Raw genomic sequence first — 21,840 nt, 5'->3', positions numbered from 1 at the left:
GTATTTGCGCAGCGGTCTTATAAGCGCACTTTTTTTGGAAAAAAATCACTTTTTTGAATAAAAAAATAAGACAACAGTAAAGTTAGCCCAATTTTTTTTTATATTGTGAAAGATAATGTTATGCCAAGTAAATTGATACCCAACATGTCACGCTTCAAAATTGCGCCCGCTCGTGGAATAGCGTCAAACTTTTACCCTTAAAAATCTCCATAGGCGACGTTTAAAAAAATTCTACAGGTTGCATGTTTGGAGTTACAGAGGAGGTCTAGGGCTAGAATTATTGCTCTCGCAATACCGGTCGCGGCGATACCTCACATGTGTGGTTTGACCACCGTTTTCATATGCGGGCGCTACTCACGTATGCGTTCGCTTCTGTGCGCGAGCTAGTCGGGACAGGGCGCTTTAAATTTTTTTTTTTTTTTTTTATTATTTATTTTACTTTATTTTATTTATTTTTTCACTGTTTTTTAAAAAAAAAAATTTGGATCACTTGTATTCCTATTACAAGGAATGTAAACATCCCTTGTAATAGAAAAAAGCATGACAGGACCTCTTAAATATGAGATCTGGGGTCAAAAAGTCCTCAGATCTCATATTTACACTAAAATGCAAAAAAAAAAAAAAAAAATCGTTTAAAAAAAATGACACAAAAAAAATTGTGCCTTTAAGAGAAGTGGGCGGAGCCGTCGTAATGACGTCGCTCCGGCCGTCACATGGTATAGAGACGGGTGGGGGCCATCTTGGCCTCACTCGTCTCAGTACCTCGGCGGTGACAGGTCCCGATCTCCTCCACCGCTACCGACGGCTCCGGTAAGCGGCGGAGGGTGCGGGAGAGCGGCGGGAGGGGGGGTGGCACCTCTCCCGCCGCCGATAACGGTGATCTCGCGGCGAACCCGCCGCTGAGGCCACCATTATCGTGTACAGAACCGCTCGCTGTAAAGATGGATATCTCGGTTGTGGCAGCAGCTGCTGCCGTTACCGAGATATCCATCTTTAAAAAAATGACGTATCTATACAGTGAGCGGTCGTGAAGTGGTTAAATAGAAACACCTGCCACCAGAAACATACTAAAACAGAACAGCGCCATATCTACTTTGTTTTCTTTCCTATTAACCTACTCCACCTAGTGGTAGTAATTGGCAGAGGCAGCAGTTCCATTAATTAGTATTATTTTCCAGTTCCAACCCTTGAGCTGGTACTTATTCCTTTGCGCAGAAACATTCAAATTTCTTTTCAAATAGGTAGGATCCTTGAATTCCTACAGATGGGATTAGAAATGAAGCTGGCCTTGAATACTATCAAGGGCCAGGTGTCAGCCTTATCGCCATTGTTTTAACGACCACTTGCTTCACACTCTCTGGTTTGTAACTTTATTCAGGAGGTAACGCGGATTAATCCCCCAGTTAAATCACCCCTAAACCCTTGGGACTTAAATTTAGTCCTGTCGGCTTTACAAAAACAGCCTTTTGATTCAATTCGAGATATTCCCTTGGTCCTCTGGACGAGGAAAATAATTTTCTTGGTTGCCTTATCTTCTGCTAGAAGAGTATCCGAATTGGCTGCTCTTTCTTGTAAAGAGCCATATTTGATTATTCATAAGGATAAGGTTGTATTGCTGCCTCATCCTAATTTCCTACCAACGGTAGTGTCAGGCTTTCATTTAAACCAGGATATTGTTCTGCCTTCATTTTTTCCAGAACCTCGTTCTGTGGAAGAAAAGTCACTACATTCTCTTGATGTGGTGAGAGCGGTCAAGGTCTATTTGAAAATGACCGCTCAGATTCGTAAAACAGATGTTTTGTTTGTATTGCCAGACAGTCCTAAAAGAGGACAGGCAGCATCAAAATCTACTATTTCTAAATGGATTTGTCAAGTGATTGTTCAAGCTTATGGTTTAAAAAGGAAAATTCCTGCTTCTTGGGCAGTGCATCACCAAGCCTCCATGGCTCAGATCTGAAAGGCCGCAACTTGGTCTCCAGTCCATACATTTACCAGATTCTATCAAGTAGATGTAAAAGGTCATGAGGATATTGCCTTTGGGCGTAGTGTACTGCAGGCTGCAGTATAAGTCCTCTAGTCTCTTGGTGCCCTATTTTTGTTGTGTCTCCCTCCCTTTAGTTGGCATTGCTCTGGGACATCCCACATTATAACTACAATGGCTCTGTGTCCTGTGATGTACGATAAGAAAATAGGATTTTTATAACGGCTTATCTGTAAAATCCTTTTCTTTGAAGTACATCACGGGACACAGAGGTCCCTCCCTTCTTGGTATACACGTTTATTGCTTTGCTACAAAACTGAGGTACTCCCACCAGTGGGAGAGGTTATATAGAGAGTGCACTTTTTGTCTTGGGACGTGCCAGTGGCCTTTAGCCCACATAGTAACTGCTATGGCTCTGTATCCCGTGATGTACTTCAAAGAAAAGGATTTTACAGGTAAGCTGTTATAAAAAAATCCTATTTTTCACAATAAATACACTAATAGCCAGTGTGGGGCCTATTTTAAGTGCAGAATATGCTTTCCATTTTAGAATTGGTTCCATATAGGAAAATCTCTGCATTTATCCCCAGCTCTTTCAATGACTTCTACTATTGAAAGTACAAAATATAACAAATGGGACTTTATAGACACCAGAGTAACTTTACAACCATAAAAATGCAAAAAGACTTTTACTATTGTGGCTGCTAATAATTTCTATAGTGTAACAGAGCACACCTTATATTTTGTCTTTTAAAATATAAGATTTTTTTGTTTTACTTTAGAAGATGTACAAAAGGTAGAGGAGGAACAGAATCTACCTAATATCTCAGCTGACAATGTATCCGATTCCTTGAATTTAAGTAAAGATGGTGATTTGTCGGCATCAGTGGACATAGATACCAAGTCAAGTCTGGCATCAGCTGAGAGCTCTGGACCTGGCAGTCCTGCCACTGAGTCCCCTGTGTTAGTTAATGAATATGTAAGTTCATTTTTTTTTTTTTTGTTACCAATGCAAATGTGTAACTGTTCCTGAAATCACTATATGTTCTTCTTTTGCTGCTCAGTTTATACAGTTCGTGTGTGTGTATATGTATATAAAGCACATAGAGTTTTACTGAGGATTCAATTACATCTTGAATTGTTGAGAGCGACTATTGGGTGCCATCAAGGTTCAAGTACATGGTGCAGTGCACAGTTTTAGTGTTCATCTTCATATGCAGAGTTTTAAAACACACCGTTAAGCCATTTAAGAAAATACAGAGGCATAAATCAATACATTATATGAGCAGCTTTGATCCAATCATGTATCGGTGTGATTGTGTATAGACAAAACAATCACAGCGGATTACTGGACATGATCTCCTAGATAGGTCTACCAAATTGTAAAAATATACCAACTAAAAAAAATATGCCAGAGTATATGTGAAAAAGAAAGAGAGGGTGCTGCTCACATACATATGTGTTCCTGCATGTAAATAGCAATATTTATATACATAGTTATGCGGCGCACCTTCTATGGTGAAAATTAAAATTATGTGATCGGTTACTATTTTGTGAGATACTTTGTGTGACAATGAGCTTCTATATTGAGCTATACAGCAAAACTATAAAAAATAAAATTAATAGAAACAGTCTGCATCCTTATAATGTGTCTGTATCCTCCATATTACTGTATAAGTCCATAATAATTCCAATGATGATAATGAAACAAAGTCCACTGCATGCTCAAATATTAAAAATATTCACACCGTCATTCAAGTGTATCCCATCACCTTCACTCTAGTGCGCTCACCTTAAAACTTTGACCTAAGAACTTAAGTTGTTAGGTTTACTGTGCTTATTCCCCCCTGGGGTATGAATATGATGTTTTTTTCCTTTTAAAGTATCCTTATGAGATGTTCCTTCCCTCGGTGGTGGATGTCTTTTTAAATGACCCTCATCCTCTATTTCTCAGCTCCCAGTCTTTCAAAGACACAAAGGCTGGGTTCTCATAGTGTAATAAATCGTGTATACCAGGTTTATTTAAAAGTAATGCACTTATACAAAAACAAAGTATGTGCCTTTAACAAATTGTGCAGCCGCGATCCAAACACTTAGCGCCTGTCAACATCACCCGACTTCTCCCACGTGTTAAGTCACTGTCCTCGTGAATTCCTCAGGGAAGTCTCTCAAATTGCTGTATGGAGAGCAGTTGCAATTTTTTTATGCTGCACAATATTTGTGCAGCCATTTATCAAACACATTATCAGGAAAAATGTATTATAGTGCTTACAAACCTAACATAATACTTAATTTTTGACTAAAATTTAAAAGATGGGGTAGCCTTGAGAAAATGTATATCAAACATATTAAGGCTCAAAATTGCTTGTGCCTGTGAAATGGCAAAAAACTATAGTACCTAAAATTTGAGTGACACTTTAAAACCTTTACAGGTTATCGGTTTAGAATCAGGCTGAATTTATGGTTCTAGAATTTTGCAGTCACTCCAACATCCATGGTGATACCCTGCATGTGTCGGGAAATCACTGTTTAAAGAGGAAGTAAACCCTGATGGGTTTTACTTCCTCTTTATTCCCCTGCAAAGTAAAAGCATAATGGGCTATTATGCATCCCATACTAGCCCGTTATGTTGCACTTACCTGCAAACGAAGCCTGCGATGTCCCCGCTGGTGGAGCATCCATCTTCGCCCCTCTTCCTTCCGGGGCTGCCGATTCTGGCTCTGTGACTGGCCAGAGTGCGGGAGCCGGCGGTCACGGTACACGCTGGGGAAGAAATGGCACGGAGCGCCGTTTCTTCACTGCGCATGCACCGATGACCTCATCGGCGCACTACAAGGTAAATATCTCCTAAACGGCGCAGATATTTTCAGTACATGTAGGTAAGCCCTATTTATAGGCTTACCTATATGTAAAAAGTCTTGGGGGGGTTTACAACCAGTGCTGTAGAGCTGCCCAGATCACTTTTACTGAGCAGCAGATCGCTGCCTGAAATAAAGGCAACAAGCTGCTGCAGCCAGGAGCTTGTGGTCCAGGAAGTTTTTAAACAGCCTTATGGCCAATACACATGATCCAAAAATCATACAAAAATACCGCTTTTGAAGTGATTGTATGATCTGATCGATAGCCAATTACGACAGTTCATCTGATTTTCGATGGTGCAAGCACGAAAATTTTCCTTGTAAGGTTTTCGTTTAATCATTACACTTGTAGTCCAAAACATGAGATCACTTCAGATTTTCTATTCTGTCATATGAGAATTTTCGTAACTTTAGTAACCTCTTCATTTTCAATATGAGATTAGCATGCAAAAAAAAAGACGGTCATTCGTCTGATAATCTCATTGTGTGTACAAGGCATAAGGGAGTGAAGTGGTTCAATAGTCAATGAGGGCCTAATCATTCCTGTTTTTTTTTTTTTTTTTTTTTTTTTTTTTATATATGTACGAGTACTGTAAATGTGCAACACGGCTTAAGAAGGTCACATCCATTTTATTTTGTTAAATTGCAGCTGTCAGAGCCTGTTTTGGTAAACTACAGCCAGCATTCTCTAGCAGCCTGTGTTTTTGGCTCTGGTTATGGCTATCTGTGAATATATTGCTGTGTTGTACCAATGGATTGTTAAATGCAGTGAGTATATTGCAGTTTATGTGCTCTGATCACAGTAAGGAGTTAGTAGGACTTCACTGTGAATATGTTCAGTTACTGCAGTCAGCCCTTATAAGAGATGGGCAATGTCGTTTGGGGTAGATCCATCTAATCAACATAGGATACCTTACTTACACTATGAAGGTCCTTTAGTGGGAATATATGCAATATGCACTAACTCAGATATGTGCTTGTTGTTGAACAGGAAACTGGTTCTGGAAACTTGAGTCAGAAGTCTGATGAAGATGACTTTGTGAAACTTGAGGATCTGCCTCTTAAACTTGCTTTACCTAAGGTATTCTGTTACGTTCAGGCTGCTTAGAAATAGTTGAATTCTATTTTTTTCAAGATATAAAGCTAATGTTTTGTATTCTTTTCACAGGCAGAACTGATAGCTGAGTTGGAAAAAGAGCAACTAAACAATAATCTCTGTGATGAAATTTTAAATGGACAAGGACCTGGTGCTGATTTGCTTGCGGGAGATGCTTTATCACTGAAAGAGCCAGGTGAGTTCCTGAATGTTAATTTTATACAATTGTGATGCCTGGCTGATGCCATACATGTTAAGCCGTTTGTTTCCTTACACTAAATGGTCAGTTATTTACAGTGCAACAAATTGTTGGCCTAATGAAATTGAGCTATAGATGGGCCAACAAGTTTATTTTGATAATATTCAAACAAAAGGATACACGTGATATGATCAATTAGTTATCTGGCCTTGTGCATTTTGATTGATAGGCTTGTGCATTACCATTTGTGGATACTATAAAAAGGTTATTTAAGAGAGCAGCCCCATAATAGGTGAACATGGGAAGCTGGTCACAAATGACAGGGAAAAGGCAGATGTATTAAATAATTTTTCCTCTTCAGTTTTTACACATAAAAAAAGACAGGTTTGATAGTCCAAGTAATATTATTGATGTTTCACAGACAAACCCCTTTACTCTTTGCCGAATTCAAACAAAAAGCTTGCACATTTTTCTCAGTTGTTGGACTACAAACTGAATCTAACAAAAACTGAAACTTTAGCTATTGAGATCAAATATCTGGGAATATACCTGACACCCCAGGTTTCTTTTTTTTTTCAAATTCTATATTTTATTTTTTCAAACACAGAAAAAGAAAAAAAAAAATTTCATATATATATATATATATATATATATATATATATATATATATGTGTGTGTGTATGTGTATATATATATATATATATATATATATATACATATATAAAACAAATATCGTTATTGCTGCTTCCAATTTGCAGAGTATAACTTAGCACATTGTGATTCAGTTTTTAGTAGACACATATGACTTATCAAACAAGACAGAAAAAGAGAGAGAAAAAAAAAAAAAACCCAAATACAAAAATTTCCCTATGGCATTATTTAGGTTCTCTCACTCCCCCCCTCATAACGACCCATCCTGCTCTCCGAGCGAATATCCGTACTCCCTGGTGCAGACCAGAAGAGACCATGAATTCCATTTTTTATTAAATTTCTCCACCTTACCCTGTGTAATCGCAATGCCTTTTTCCATGGCGTATATATCTGCTACTTTTTTTAACCATAGTGAGATAGAGAGGGGTGATTCTTGCTTCCAAACGGCCGGGATACAGGCCTTTGCCGCATTCAAAAGATGGGCCACCAGAGAGTTCCGATATGTACACTTTGAGAGGTCCGAAAGATGAAGAAGATATCTTGCTGGGTCGGACCCCGGGTCATACTCTGTTAATTGTTTTACAGTATCTTGTACTTTCTAAGGGTGTATTTAAGCGGTCTGATCTTTCCCCCCTATTAAGGGAGGTTAGGAAATGTGTAAGCTGTTGCATCCACCATGGATCCAGTGGCGGACAGAACATCGATTGCTATTCCAACCTTGTCTTCAACCTTGATGCTTCAAGAAAATCCCCTAATCGAAATCTGCCATGGCGCATAATTTGCTTAAAACGGCTGTATGTGTAGCCAGAGGGAAATAGTGGATTTCCCAACACAGGATGGAGCCGAGTGATTTCCCCATCAAATCTTAAGAAAAAATGGCTCTGTTGGATTACTTTTAAATTTGCCCCTATCAAGGGGTGATGTCTTAAAGTTCCAAGAGTTTTAAGTTGTAGCCATGGCAGACATCAAAGAGGAATCTCCGTACATGATTGTTCAATCGCTATCCAGGTTTTGGGTCTCTCGTCTCTGCACCAAGCAAGTACCCTAGCAAGGTGTACTGCTTTGTAGTGTCTTATCGGGTCGGGAAAAGCCATACCTCCTCTAGCCTTTGGCATAGCCAGTAAATTGAAAGATAGACGCGGATGCTTTTTTGCCCAAATAAATTTAATAAAAATACTACGTATTGATTTCGGAAAGGACTCTGGGATAGCTATTGGCAGAGTCTGAAGGAGGTATAGTAACCTTGGAAGAATATTCATTTTAAGAATGGCATTCCTACCCATCCATGTATAGGGGCTTTTATTCCATCTTTCCAAATCAGATGAAAATTCCCGTATTAACGGTGGAAAATTTGCTTGGAAGACTTTGTCTATTGAGGAAGTAAATTTGACTCCTAGATATGTCAGAGATGAAGCTACCCAGGGGAAGGAAAACGACGGTTGAAGAGCCTGTGCTCGTGCTGTTGGCAATGTAATGTTTAATATCTCTGATTTTTGAGTATTAATTTTAAAATTAGAGATTAAGCTATAGCGGTCAAACTCATTTACAAGGTTTGGTAACGTGGTTTCTGGTGAAGTGATGAAAAACAATATGTCGTCTGCATACGCCGCAGTTTTGTGCTCAGTTTTGTCGATCGAGCAAACCTGTATATCGATATTTTGTCGAACATGTCGCAGAAATGGTTCAAGGGTTAATATGAATATCATTGGGGACAAAGGGCATCCCTGTCTAGTACCGTTGCTCATGTTAAAGTATGAGGAGGTTACCTCATTAATTCTTACCGCCGAAGATGGAACAGAGTATATAGCCTCTATCCATTTACCAAATGCTTTCCCAACTCCAATATGGGTCAACGTCTCCTTCAGAAATGTCCAATCCACCCTGTCAAAGGCTTTCTCAGCGTCAGACGATAGCAGACATAGTGGTATTTTACGAGAATGAGCCAGATGAATAATATCTAAAGCTCTAGTGGTATTATCTTTAGCCGCTTTGGTAGGCATAAAGCCTACCTGATCAGGGTGGATGACAGTCTGAAGGAGAGGTTGTAATCTTGTAGCTAATATCCTTGTGAAAATTTTCAAATCGACATTTAATAATGAGATCGGTCTATAGTTCTTACATTGGGTGAGGTCCTTGCCCTCCTTAGGAATGACTGCAATATGTGCCCTAAGAGTGTCAGTCAGTAAGGGTCGATCATCTAGGAGGGAATTAAATGCTTTTGTAAATCTTGGACCTAAAATGGGAGCAAATACCTTGTAATAGACTCATGTATACCCATCTGGGCCGGGAGCTTTATGTGGCTTTAACGTACTGATTGCGTTCATATATTCGTCAATTGATATTGGCGCATTTAGTGCCTCCGAGTCGTCGTCGAAGATTGTGCCGTTTGGTCTGACGGGGTATTCGTCTGTAAGTTATATAATGACTGGTAATATTTTTGAAAAACCTCTGCGATTTTATTAGATTCGAAGAAACGGTTCCCTCCGTCAGTCTATATGTGGGACATAGTTTCTACGTGAGTTTTCCCTAAGTGAATGTGCCAGGAGTTTGCCTGATTTGTTCCCTTGTTCGTAGTGTACATTTCTAGCTCTCGCTGTCTATATGCTGGCCTCCTGTTTCATCAAAGAAGAGAGTTTTTCCCACTGTATCCTGAGATCTACTGTTACTGTTTGTGAAAGTGATTTTTTATGTTTAGTCTCTAACTCTGCTACCAATTTTAATTGATCCTGAAACACTCTTTGTTTTTTTTTTTTACTTATTTCCGTCGCCTTTTTTAATCAATATACCTCGCATAACGCATTTATGTGTTTCCCATAGAATGAGTGGGGAGATTTCTTCTGAGTCATTTTCATTAAAGATTCTAATCAGTTCGCTAGCTCGTTCCGAAGTTGGCCTTCTTGTAGTAGTGATTCATTAAGTTTCCATGTCCATGGTCTGTTAGCCGGCTTAGACAGCTAAAGATCTAAAGACACCGGAGCATGATCTGATCCCGGTAATGTCCCGATGATCGAGTTGACCACCGCTGATAGTAAAGATTGAGATATTAACGCATAATCGATTCTAGAGTAACTATTGTGTGGCGCCAAATAGAAAGTGTAGTCACGTTCGGCTGGATGCTGGACTCCAAACATCTACAAGTCGCATAGATTGTATAGCTTTTTTTATTCGTCTAAGATATTGATAAGATAGTGTGTAGTGGATTTAGAAACGTCCAGTAAAGGATCAAGGGCCACATTCAAATCTCCACCCAGTATCAGTCCACCCTCCATAAAAACCTGTAGATTATTAAGAATTCCATTAAGACAACTCAACTGTGCCTGGTTCGGTAAATAGATGGACGCTAAAGTAACTTGACGGCCAGCTAAGTCACCTTTAGGAAAAAGGTAGCGTCCTTTCGGATCGCTCATCTGGTCGGCGTAGGACCATGGAACCATTCCAGAAAGCAAGATACTCACCCCCCTCGTCTTAGAGTCTGGGGCTGTACTGTGGAAAACATATGGCTATGTTTCATCTTTAAATTTTGGTGTCTTCCCGGATTGGAAATGTGTCTCTTGTATGAGTTCACGTAGGACCACTGTGCGCTTCTCCGGTATATTCAATCCATTGACATTCAGGGAGAGGCAGCGCACACTGGTCATAGCGAAGCCTGATACGGGAAAGAAGAGAGAGCAAGAGAAAAAAGAAAAACTACAAAAAAAAAACCCCACACACCCCAACACACCAAAAACACAAAATTGAATACACAACAAACTACTAATAGGGCTCTAATTGAGCCTGCGCGCTCCTGCGATCTCCTCCTAGAATAGTCCGGGAGGAGATAGCACTGGGAGGCAAAAAAATTCCTATGTAGAGTAGCTGGAGAGCGACACCAATAGTGGGGATCATTCGGATCACATTAACATATATAGCACGTGTGATTCTTTATCCTAATATCCACAGCTTAGGTTTCATATCAAATCACGTATTCCATGCCCGCCTTAAGAGGGAAAAAAAAAAAAACCCACACAGCTCCTGTATATTTATGACTTATACTCCATTTACATTATCTGTTATTACCCATGCCTACCCCATCTCCCACCCCAGTATTCTTATTTCTGTAAAGTAACTTTCCACAGTGCCTGCTCTTCATAGTACAGCACTTAAATAGTATCAAGCGGCCCCTGCTGCCTCCACCTCCCCCCTCCCACCTACATGGGGGCAGGCAAAAAAAAGGGGAGGGGGGGGAAGGGTGGAACGGGGGGGGGGGGGGGGGGATTCTAACATAATACAGTTCTATTCCGGTCTAAAACCTCCAAGGCTCCGTTCACACTAATGCGTTTTTTGATGCATTTTGCAGAAATGCATGGGAAATTTTTAACATGGGTTCCTATGGAACATGTTCACATCAATGCTTCTTTGTACCTCTGCGTTTTTGGGAAGGGTCTGGGACTTTTTTTTCATGCAAAATGCAGCGTTTTGCATGTAATTCAATAGACAAGCATCAAAAACACAAGTACAGCGTCTTCACAGCGCCCCGCGCCTTTCCCTTTCTTCCTTTTACACTGTATACAGTATAAAAGAAAACTGTAAAAAAAAAAACGCTGCTCAAAAACGCGGCAAGCACCACAAAAAACACTGCAGAAACGCTCAAAAGCAACATGCATAGATGTGAATCGAGCCTTAGACATCTATAATGCTCATATAAACAGATAAAGGATTAGCAAATCAGTACTTTATCAAAGCATTATTTAGAAGTCATTCCTATTTGTAGTGAATAGAATATCTGATAAATTAAGTTCAATCATGCTATATCAAGCCAGTTTCAGTGTCAGTCCAGTCATGAAGCAGAATAGGTGTCATAGACAGCCTAGCGAACATATCTGGCAATTGGGTGTGTGCACGTAGTACAAAAAATTGTTGGCCTTTCTGTATATGCAGGGAAAAGGGGAAACCCCATCTATATGTAGCACCTTCTTCACGTAATTTGTCTAATAGGGGCTTCATGCTACGGCGCATCTGTAAAGTATATTTTGAAAGGTCCGGCAGAATCTGTATAGTTGCTCCATTAAAATCAATAGTCCCCAATGACCGTGCCTTTTGAATAATTTCTTCTTTAATAATATAGAAATGTACTCTGCATAGGGTGTCCCTCCGTCTACCATCTGACAAAGGAGCATTGCCTTGTATCCGATGAACTCTATCCAGTTCAATATCCGCTGTCGAATCCCTCCCCAGGATTTTATTTAATATGACCATAACAGTGGGGTGCAGCTCTTTAGCGGACGTGGTCTCAGGGATACCCTGAATTTTTAAGTTATTCCTCCTCCTATTTTCTAAATTGTCCTGTTGAAGTCGCACATTGTGTAGGTACTGCGACTGTGCCGCTAACTTAGCCTCCAGAGTCGCTATTTTTGTTCTGCTGCGATCTGGTTTTGTTCAATGGTGTCTACCCTGAATGTCAAGCTATGCAATGACTCTTTGACCTCCTTGAACTCTTCTCTAAGTACTTGCTGTAGAGTAGTGGTCATTCGGTCCATATCTGCCTTAGTAGATAGTGTAGAAAAAAAGGAATTTGTATCCGAATCGTCCGACAGAGATGGCAAAACCGGGAAGGCAGATCCAGTTGTGCCAATTATACCAGATATTTCTTTAGAGGGTGTTGGTGCATACTGACGTATATGCTGGTGTGTAAGCTGATGTATATGCTGGTTAACCTGACCCGAAAGTCCATCAGCTGTTTGCCCCGTCTGCATGTTAATAATTATACTGGTACTTGTAGTGTTGTTAGTGCTATTAACCCCCTTTTTGGCTCTTGTGTCTGGTTTGTTTATTGGTGTGTGTTTTCCTTTAGCTTCCTGCATGGGAACCCCAATAGGCCCCTCAGTAAACTCCCCAAGCTCACCTGTCTGGGATTCCAGTGCTTGATGATTGACGGTCTGTGTGAAAACCTATGGATCACCTTCTGATATCCCCACGTTCACAGTTAGAGACTGTAGGTCTCGAGTGTCTCGAGCGTCTACGCTTGGTGATCCGGATAGCGCAGGTACCTGCTCGGCTTTATTTGGCGGGTCTCGGCTCACAACAGGACTCAGCTCCTGATTACACTCGGAGGGCTTTGAGGGCAGCAGCTCAGGTGATGCCGGCACCGCAGGTATCGCGGGACTCTGAAACACAGAGCCTGCCTGTGATCGCAAGGGATAGTAACTGGTAAGTAGGGCGCTACGTGTAACAGGTCCGGTACCAAGCTCTTTCCTGGCTGCACGGGGGCCTCTGGGCATCTCCTTGTGTCTCCCTCTGCGTCTGTGTCTCCCTCTATCCCTCCGGTCCTGGTGGGAAAAAGCAGGTAGCCCGTTCCAGAGAGATGAGATGGGAAGAAATAGAGAGTAAACAGGCAGTATACTGTAGCACATGATAGTCCTGGGATCAAATGCTGGGATCAACAGAAAAAAGCAACAGACAGTTCAATAGACAGTCCTCACAGCACTACAGCAGACAGGCGATGTCCGAATTCTGAAATCATCAGCCGTCTCAGCAGCCACGGAATCCACATCCCCAGTAAATAGGACACAAATAATGGCAGGTAACGGCAGACATTAGGGGAGGCACACATTCACTCTGAGACTGGCCAGAATTTTGAGTGTCGGCATCAGACAGCAAGCATCAGGAGTTAGAGATTAACACCAGCTGCCAGGCATTGATTGATCCGAGAGAAGCCTCCAATTAGTGCCTCTCCAGCTCTCTCTCACTCGCACTCTCACTCCGTTCTCACCACCCAGGTTTCTTAACTTTATGGCTCTAAATCTTGCTGTTTAGAGAAATGGAAGCCCCTACGCCTTTCTTGGGTAGGTAAGAATTACCTCTGTTAAAATGACGCTACTTCCTAAATTACTTTACCAGTTGGAAATGTTACCTATTAAGGTTCCGTCCACCAATCTAAAAAACGGCAACAAGCTCTGTTGCATTTTAAGTGGGTTTAGCGACAGATAAGTATTGCTTGCACACAAGACACAAGGTATTCTAAACTTTCCAGATATTATGAAATATTATCTAGCAGCCCATCTTTGCCATTTGACCTCCTGATCCACACTATATCCACTTAATAAACGGACTGAAATTTGAACATCTTAGGATCGCTCCTATTCACACCAACTCTCTATTCTGGTCCTCCAATTTATGCGTTCTTTAGCCCCTATGCTACAAATTAAGAATATATGGTAATACTACCAAGGCTAAGTTTTGCCTAACCTCCACGAAATCTCAGTTGACGCTATTTATCTACACCCATTCACTTCCCTCCAGTCTGGAGTGTTGAACCGCTGGCCCTTGGCCAAAGCTTAACCTATTCAGTTTTCGTGACATCAACCAGACTATGTGTAAACTTTTTTGATTTGATGAACTACAGTCTGCATACTTCATGGCATCTTGAACCTTGTTTTCATACTTACAAATTAAAAATGTTATGCTTAATCGCGTAAAGTGGTAGTAGAGCCTTTTTTTAAATGTTTACCTACAGGTAAGCCTTTTAATATGGATTACCTGGATTTACAGTAAATATCTACTAAATGTGCACTGTTTAGGAGATATTTACTTTAGCAGCGCCAGTGATGTCATCGGCGCATGCACACTATGCTTTCAGTATACGGCGTGCCGTCCATACAGAGCAGTGCCGTGGCCTTGACTCCTGCGCGGCTTAGCCAAACGATGGCTGCACATGAACCAGGAAGACTGTGTGAAGCTGGCAGCCCTGGAGGGCTTTGTTTTCAGGTAAGTCTTTCATAATGTGCTAGTATGCGATGCATACTAGCACATTATGACATTAATTTGCAGGGAGAACATTTTTTTTTTTTTTTGCGGGTTACTACTGCTTTATTACCCAATTAGAGTTCGCTAAACTAATTCCCTTCGAAAAGATTTGCTTAGATGGACCCTCACATCCACATCTCATAATGGACATCTTTATGCTTCTCACCACAATTAATATAGACCCATTCCCTAAGCACAAATATGTGTTCAAATGGGAGAAAGCCATAGTATGCATGGCAATGGAAGAGTGGAAGGACATTTGGGATAACGGTAACATATGCAGCCTCCATAGGCAGAATCAATAAGAAAATCGCTTTCATAGGGCTCTCACTCCTGAACATCTCCATATGCCTAATCCAGTATTATCTTCTACCTGTTTGAGATAAGTCTCTGGGTTTCTTTGTATCATGTGTACTGGGAATTTCCTAGATTTCAGCTTTTTGTGGCAAATTACAAAAACCCTTCCGGAATCCTTTGTTGCCTCTTTGATCCAGCTCATTATCTTCTAGGCTTGCCAAACTAATCACAAAGTTGACGAATCACATTTTATTTTCAGCTTTGTTTAATTGCTTTAAAATAGAAGCAGACATCCCCACAGGAAGGACTTCTGTGAAGTGCATTCTATGTCTATAATATAGATTATTTAACTGCTAGGCCTGACAATTCTATTACTAAATTTAATACATTTTGGCACCTCTGGCATATTATGGACTCATCTTAAATACATTGGCAGATATGCAATCTATGCTCTGAATACCCAAGGGGAATATTAGACATTTCCACCACCCCCCTTTTTTTTTAAACACTTTTTCTCCTACTTCAACATTCTTTCCTCTAGTTCTTTCTTATTATTTCTAACCTCTCTAACTTATAGTTATGTGGTCTAAATTACAGTAAATGGTTATCTCATATGATTGGATGTTCGTCTCCACGCTTATAACTATATGCTTCTGTTATATGTATTTTAGATTGCACCAATGGCACTCTCCTGAACTTTGTCCTTATACCACTTATATTACTGTCTTGATTGTATGGGAAATGGTACTATTTACAACTTGCTACTATATTAAGTTTATAACTGCAGTAAAAATTATATATGCAGTATTGTATAACCATTGTTGGATTTGTCTTTAACCTTTCATGACTAAGCCTATATCTGACATTTGGTGTTTACAAGTTAAAATCCGTATTTTTTGCTAGAAAATTACTTAGAGCCCCCAAACATTTATATATAAACAAGGAACAATCAGCGCAAACAAAACTGACACAGATAAAATGCAAGCTGAACACTATAGGTAATCACATATGCCTAGAATATACATTGGTAAATGATAGTAAGTGCAGCGCAATATGTAAAAAATAAGTCCAGTCCGTATGAATGGAAAAATGCTAAATCCAAGGAAAAAGAAAGCCAAGATTCCGCGTGACAGAGAGTGAACTAATTCCTCCAAGTGAAAAATGGGCGACGTATCCTCCACATTATGAACCAAATTGTGCTTACCAGAAGAGATAGACCTCTTAGTTACAGGATCAGTGATTTGCCATGGTTCACACTGATGGTTCACATCTCTAAACCCACTGTCTGCGACCTGAAGGTCTTTTCCATTTGAGCTCCCTGCTGGGTGATCTCTTCTATTTGGCTGGAGCAAGGTCCTTTGCAGCAGTACCAGGAGGTACCACCATCCCTGGTGGGATACATGCGTTTATGACCTCCTGTAACTAAGAGGTCCATCTCTTCTGGTAAGCGCAATTTGGTTCATATGGTGGAGGATACGTCAACCATTTTTCACTTGGAGGAATTAGTTCACTCTCTGTCACGTGGAATCTTGGCTTCCTTTTTCCTTGGATTTAGCATTTTCCCATTCATACGGACTGGACTTATTTTTTATATATTGCGCTGCACTTTCTATCGTTTACCAAGCCCCCAAACATTATATATATTTTTTTTAGCAGAGAATCTAGAGAATAAAATGGCGATTGTTGCAATATTTTATGTCACACAGTATTTGTGCAACGGTGTTTTAAACGCAACTTTTCGGGAAAAGGGACACTTTTATGAATTTTAAAAAACCGAAACAGTAAAGTTAGCCCGTTTTTTTTTTTTTTTTTTTTTTTTTTTATACTGTGAAAGATGATGTTACACCGAGTAAATAGATACCAAACATGTCACGCTTTATAATTGCACGCACCTGTGGAATGGCAAACTACGGTACCTAAAAATCTCCATAGGCGAGGCTTAAAATTTTATTTACGGTTACCAGGTTAGAGTTACAGAGTAGGTCCAGTGCTAGAATTATTGCTCTCGCTCTGACGATTACGGCGATACCTCACATGTTAGATTTGAACACCGTTTACATATGCAGGTGCTACTTCCGTATGCGTTTTCTTTGCTGCGCGAGCTTGTGGGGACGAGGGCGCTTTACTTTTTTTTTTTTTTTCTGATTTATTTTATTTATTTTTATATTAATAAATTGTGTTTAAAAAAAAAAATTGATCACTTTTATTGCTGTCACAAGGAATGTAAACATCCCCTGTGACAGTAATAGGTGGTGACAGGTACTCTTTATGGAGGGATCCGTGGTCTAAAACCCCCAATCCCCCCTTTGCACTCCAAAATATTCAGATCGCTTTCAAGCCAGTCTGTCCCTAGCTGCCGGAAGTGGCGGATCGTCGATCGGGTCTCCCGGTGGGACGGGAGGCCCGTTCAGAGCGGCGGGAGGGGGGGGGGGCGTCCCCTCCCGCTCCTCCGGGATAACAGCCAAGCAGCTTTTAGCCGCATCGGTTGTTATCCCTGGAAAGCCGATCACCCGCTCTAAAAAAAAACGGTACCGGGATGATGACTGCAGCTGCGGGTATCATCCCGGTATAACCCCCAAAAGCCGAGGCCGCACATCTGTGTACGCTCGGTGGGAAGGGGTTAAAGAGGAGCTCTGGTCCTGTTGAGAGAAAAAAGAAAGAAAAGAATAGTGAGCAACTATAAATACTGTAGCTGCTGACTTTTGATAAAAAGGCAGAGCCGAACTGAAGTGGGAGTGGGTACATGTCAAAACTAGGTACTCCATAAAGAAAAAAAAAGTTTACATAGAGGATTGGGGAAGTTGAGGATAAGCAGAACTTCCCTTTTCAGGTGAAGTTAAAAAAAAAAAAAAAAAAAAAGTTTTATTGAAGATACCTCTATGGTTGACTGATAACCAGGTACAAAAGAGATTGGAGAAAATGTAAATAGATCACCAGGTCCAGAAGGCTTATACCAAATGATGTCGAGAAATAACTTTGGCACAGGATGTAGCATGTGTACACGCTTATAGGTTTCACTGGATGGACCTGTGTCTTTAACCTCTTTAGCCTTTAAAACTATGTAAATGATATATAAACTATACAGTATATTGATGGCAAAAAAATGCATTGACCAATGATTTTTTACAAGAACCTTTACATGAAAATGTAACTGTTTGGCCAACTATGTTAGTTTTTTTTTTTAAATTGTTTAATATATGCTTTCTTTTGTTGCAGAAAGTAATGGAGCTCATTCTGGATGAATCTAAAAGCAAAATCCACAAGAAGAATTTCAGAGTTTAAATCTGCACTATACTTTGAGTTTGTAATAAAATGTTAGGACACTGCCGTTAAGGTCCTTTTAAGAAAAAAAAGAAAAAAGGAACTGTCTTGTTGGAAACCACGGTTTATCTAAGAGTATGAACACTGTTCTCTATGTTCTAATCATTCTTTGTATGACTTTTTGTAAATTCTGAATTGTTAGACGTTCTAAATAAAGTTTGGCTTGTTGTATAGTTGTCATATTTATTATTGCCTGAAGTACACCTGTCATAACAGAGGTATGGGGGCTGTCATTATTGAAAAATATTTGTTGTTTGCTTTGCTTTTATACCCTTGAATCAGACCTGTAACATGCTATTAAAAAAAAAAAAAATCAGCATTTCTTATCTCTAAACATGTTCTAAGTCAGTAGCTTAGGAAGCAGTAAAACCATCAGCTGGACAGGTGGGGAACAGAAGGGGGAGGTTACCAATGGCAGCCTACAATAATGCTTTGTAAGATGTTATATCTCTTGACATGTAGCATAAGGATTGGAGTGCATTCTCATTTTCAAATGCACCCTGGCTGTGATTAGCTGCGAGAGCCCCAGGCAAGCAGGCAGTCTGCATTTAGGGACGATCATTCGCATGTGATCGCAGCATGAGTGATTACATGCGAGAGGGCATGATTAGCTGCAAGAGCCGACAGCCTCTCATTGCTGACGGTGGGGCTACATACATGCAGCTAATCGTAGGAACCCCCGCTGGGGCTCTCACAGCTAGTCGTGGCCAGGGTGTTGTTCGTAAGTGTGAATGCACCCTTAGGCTGGGTTCACACTATTGAGAATTGGATGCAGGGTTTCAGCATCCAATTCGCAATAGCAGGAGATATGGAGGCGGTTCACATATCTCCGCTGCGGCTTCGGTGCAAATTTGCACAGGAGCCCTGTGCATCTTTTGATCTGTTTTTAGGTCTGAATTCAGCCAAAAATTTGTGCTGAAATCGGACCTGAAATGGTGAACGAGGACGCATCGTACCCCTGCTGTGAGCCGCATGCAGCGATAGTGTGAACCCAGCCTGAAAGCTAACTAACTGAAAGGTGTCTCTAAATTTCAAAACAAGAATGTGGACACATTTGGTCCGGTAAAAATACCTTAGTGTTCTGTTTATCAGTTTGAGAAGTGAAAAAAAAAAAATCCCCATTGATCTTGCCAGAAACCTTGTGAACTTTTAACTGCCTCTGCTAACTCCTATTAAAAACTGTTGTTCCCAGCTATTTCCAAGGTTTACAGAACCATGTCCCTCGATCCTATGTAGAATAGGAGAGGGGCAGAGTCCCACATTCCTATCTAGTTTCTGGTGTCCAGTGAATGACTGTTGTCTTGGTAGGACTGAAAGTGTGTTGGCAGAATCACCGGGAGGAAATGAGGGGAAAAAAGCTAAATAAGGCCTGTTTCACACTTGTGTGGTACAAATTTCAGGACCCATTTCACTGCAAATTTCCAAATTAGCTGTTCACTTGGGATTCAGATACGGTTCTGATGCGAATTTTAGGAGCAGGTGGCCGTCTGCGTCCTTAGCAATTGGATAAGAAGCATTTAACCCCCCCCCCCCCCCCATGCTATGTGAATGAGTATAGGGTATTCATTCACCAACAAAGTGTCAAAAATAAATAGAAACAGTTTTTGACAAGTCCTTTATTAACCGATTGCCGACCAGCCGCCGTCATACTGTGCCCGCTGCACTGCGGGAGTGCCGATGCTCGTGGCTGATGGTCACGATGACCGCCGGCCACGAGCGATCATGGGCACGAAAGGCAGAACAGGGACGTGTGTGTGTAAACGCACAAATCCCTGCTCTGTTCTGTGAGGAGAGACAGATCGTGAGTTCCCAATAGCTAGGATTCACGATCTGTCATTTCCTCTAGGTCAGTCCCCTCCCCCTACAGTTAGAAAAACACACAGGGAACACAGTTAACCCCTTGATCGCCCCCTAGTGTTAATCCCTTCCCTGCCAGTGACATTTATACAGTAATTAGTGAATTTTTATAGCACTGATCACTGTATAAATGCCAATGGTCACAAAAATGTGTCCAAAGTGTTCGATGTGTCCACCATAATGTTGCAGTCCCAATAAAAATCACAGATCGCGGCCATTACTAGAAAAAAAAAAATAATAAAAATGCTATAAATCTATCCCCTATTTTGTAGACGCTATAACTTTTGCACAAACCAATCAATATAAGCTTATTGCGATTTTTATCACCAAAAATATGTAAAAGAATACATATCAGCCTAAACTGAGACAAAAATTTGCTTTTTTTTTTTTTTTTTTAATATGGGTATATTTATTGTAGCAAGAAGTACAAAATATTTTTTTTTTTTTTTCAAAATTGTCGCTCTTTTTTTTGTTAATAGCAAAAAAAATAAAAATCGCAGATCTGATAAAATACCACTAAAAGAGAGCTCTATTTGTGGGGAAAAAAGGACATCAATTTTGTTTGGGTGCTGCGCCGCACGACAGCGCAATTGTCAGTTAAAGCGTCACAGTGCCGAATCACAAAAAATGCCCTGGTCATTCAGCAGCCAAATCTTCCGGGCTGAAGTGGTTAAAACAAAAACAATGTCCCCCAAAGTAAATCCAGCATCAATCACAATGAAAAAAAGTGCTGTACCCCAGGCTCCCACCGCTAAATAAACTAAGGGGTGGGGCCACCTGGTGACGTAGTCCCACCCACTTCTGTCATCAACAATTTATGTAGTGGTGGTAAGCCAGCGTCGGCTACAGAGCTTTTGCTTTTTTTTTTTTTTTTTTGCAGCGACATTGTTCATCATGATTTGACTCTGGATTTACTTTGAGGAACATTTTTTTTTTTATTGAAAGCCTTAAAGGAGTGGGAGGATCCTGAGCAATTAGTGGAATGTTAAATGCCCCAGGACATGCTAGAATGTGTGAAGGCAAACAAGATCATTTGGATAAGACAAAAAGAGGAGTTGGTGATTATGGATGCCACATTCAGGTGAATGCACACTATATCAAAGAGCACAATATAAGGTAAACAAAAATTCCTTATGAATCAGATAATGACGTCCATCAAGATCCATATATCGTTGAAGATGGTAAAGTGAATAGAAAGTTTCAAAAGTCCATCAGACTCCATATGTTAATGGGGAGGATAATTACTCACTGGCAGCATCTGCATTACTTATCCATAAACAGGACCTGGGTAACCCTCTTAGACATGTTAAAACAAGATAAGAGCGACACTGCCTCAATGTAGTAATTTATTAAATTGAAGAAAGAAGTAAACGAACTTGCATAATGTAGAAAAATGCATATAGACTTATTCAGCAGATGACAGCAGCAGGCAGTCTTCCCCAAAGCTGGTAATGGTGGTGAGATAGAGGCCACCCTGTACAGGAAAGGAAAAAAAAATCCTCCTGGAAGAGAGTCACGTCCCTGACAGCCCTGTGAGGGGTGTGCCCATTGGGCTGTGTCCAGATTGGGCCTACTAGGCCCTACAGCATGAGCTGGTGCCTTTGTGTTTGAGTTGTGACAGTCTCACATTACAGTGTTCCCTCCCTTTTGTGGTGGTTTAGAGCAGCCTTTTTCAACCAGGGTGCCTTCGGGTTTCTTCAGGGGTGCCTAGGTAAAATTCCTCAAACATTCTATAGAAGCCAGCAGGTGGATAAAAAGCCAAAGGAGAGACAGCAGCGCTATCTAAGTGCAGTATTCA

General features: G+C 40.6%; 1 protein-coding gene across 10 annotated transcripts in view; it reads left to right on the top strand.

The window, feature by feature from the left end:
* The window catches only part of PCM1 (pericentriolar material 1), a 225,895-nt gene extending 207,537 nt beyond the window's left edge, over positions 1-18,358 (top strand). For 9 of the 10 annotated variants that reach the window (XM_073607974.1, XM_073607935.1, XM_073607950.1 and 6 more), the window contains 4 exons: positions 2,764-2,960; positions 5,831-5,920; positions 6,008-6,131; positions 18,081-18,358. In XM_073607974.1, the coding sequence (XP_073464075.1) occupies positions 2,764-2,960; positions 5,831-5,920; positions 6,008-6,131; positions 18,081-18,106 (437 nt within the window). In that variant the 3' untranslated portion in view covers positions 18,107-18,358. The remainder of the gene's footprint in view (positions 1-2,763; positions 2,961-5,830; positions 5,921-6,007; positions 6,132-18,080) is intronic. The other variant, XM_073607919.1, reaches the window with a different exon arrangement.
* Positions 18,359-21,840: the final 3,482 nt, after the last annotated feature.

Source organism: Aquarana catesbeiana, linkage group LG01, assembly GCF_042186555.1.
Source record: "Aquarana catesbeiana isolate 2022-GZ linkage group LG01, ASM4218655v1, whole genome shotgun sequence".
Taxonomy (NCBI): Eukaryota; Metazoa; Chordata; class Amphibia; order Anura; family Ranidae; genus Aquarana; species Aquarana catesbeiana.
The sequence above is the reverse complement of the archived record's forward strand: the minus strand, read 5'-3'. Positions and strand labels throughout refer to the sequence as shown.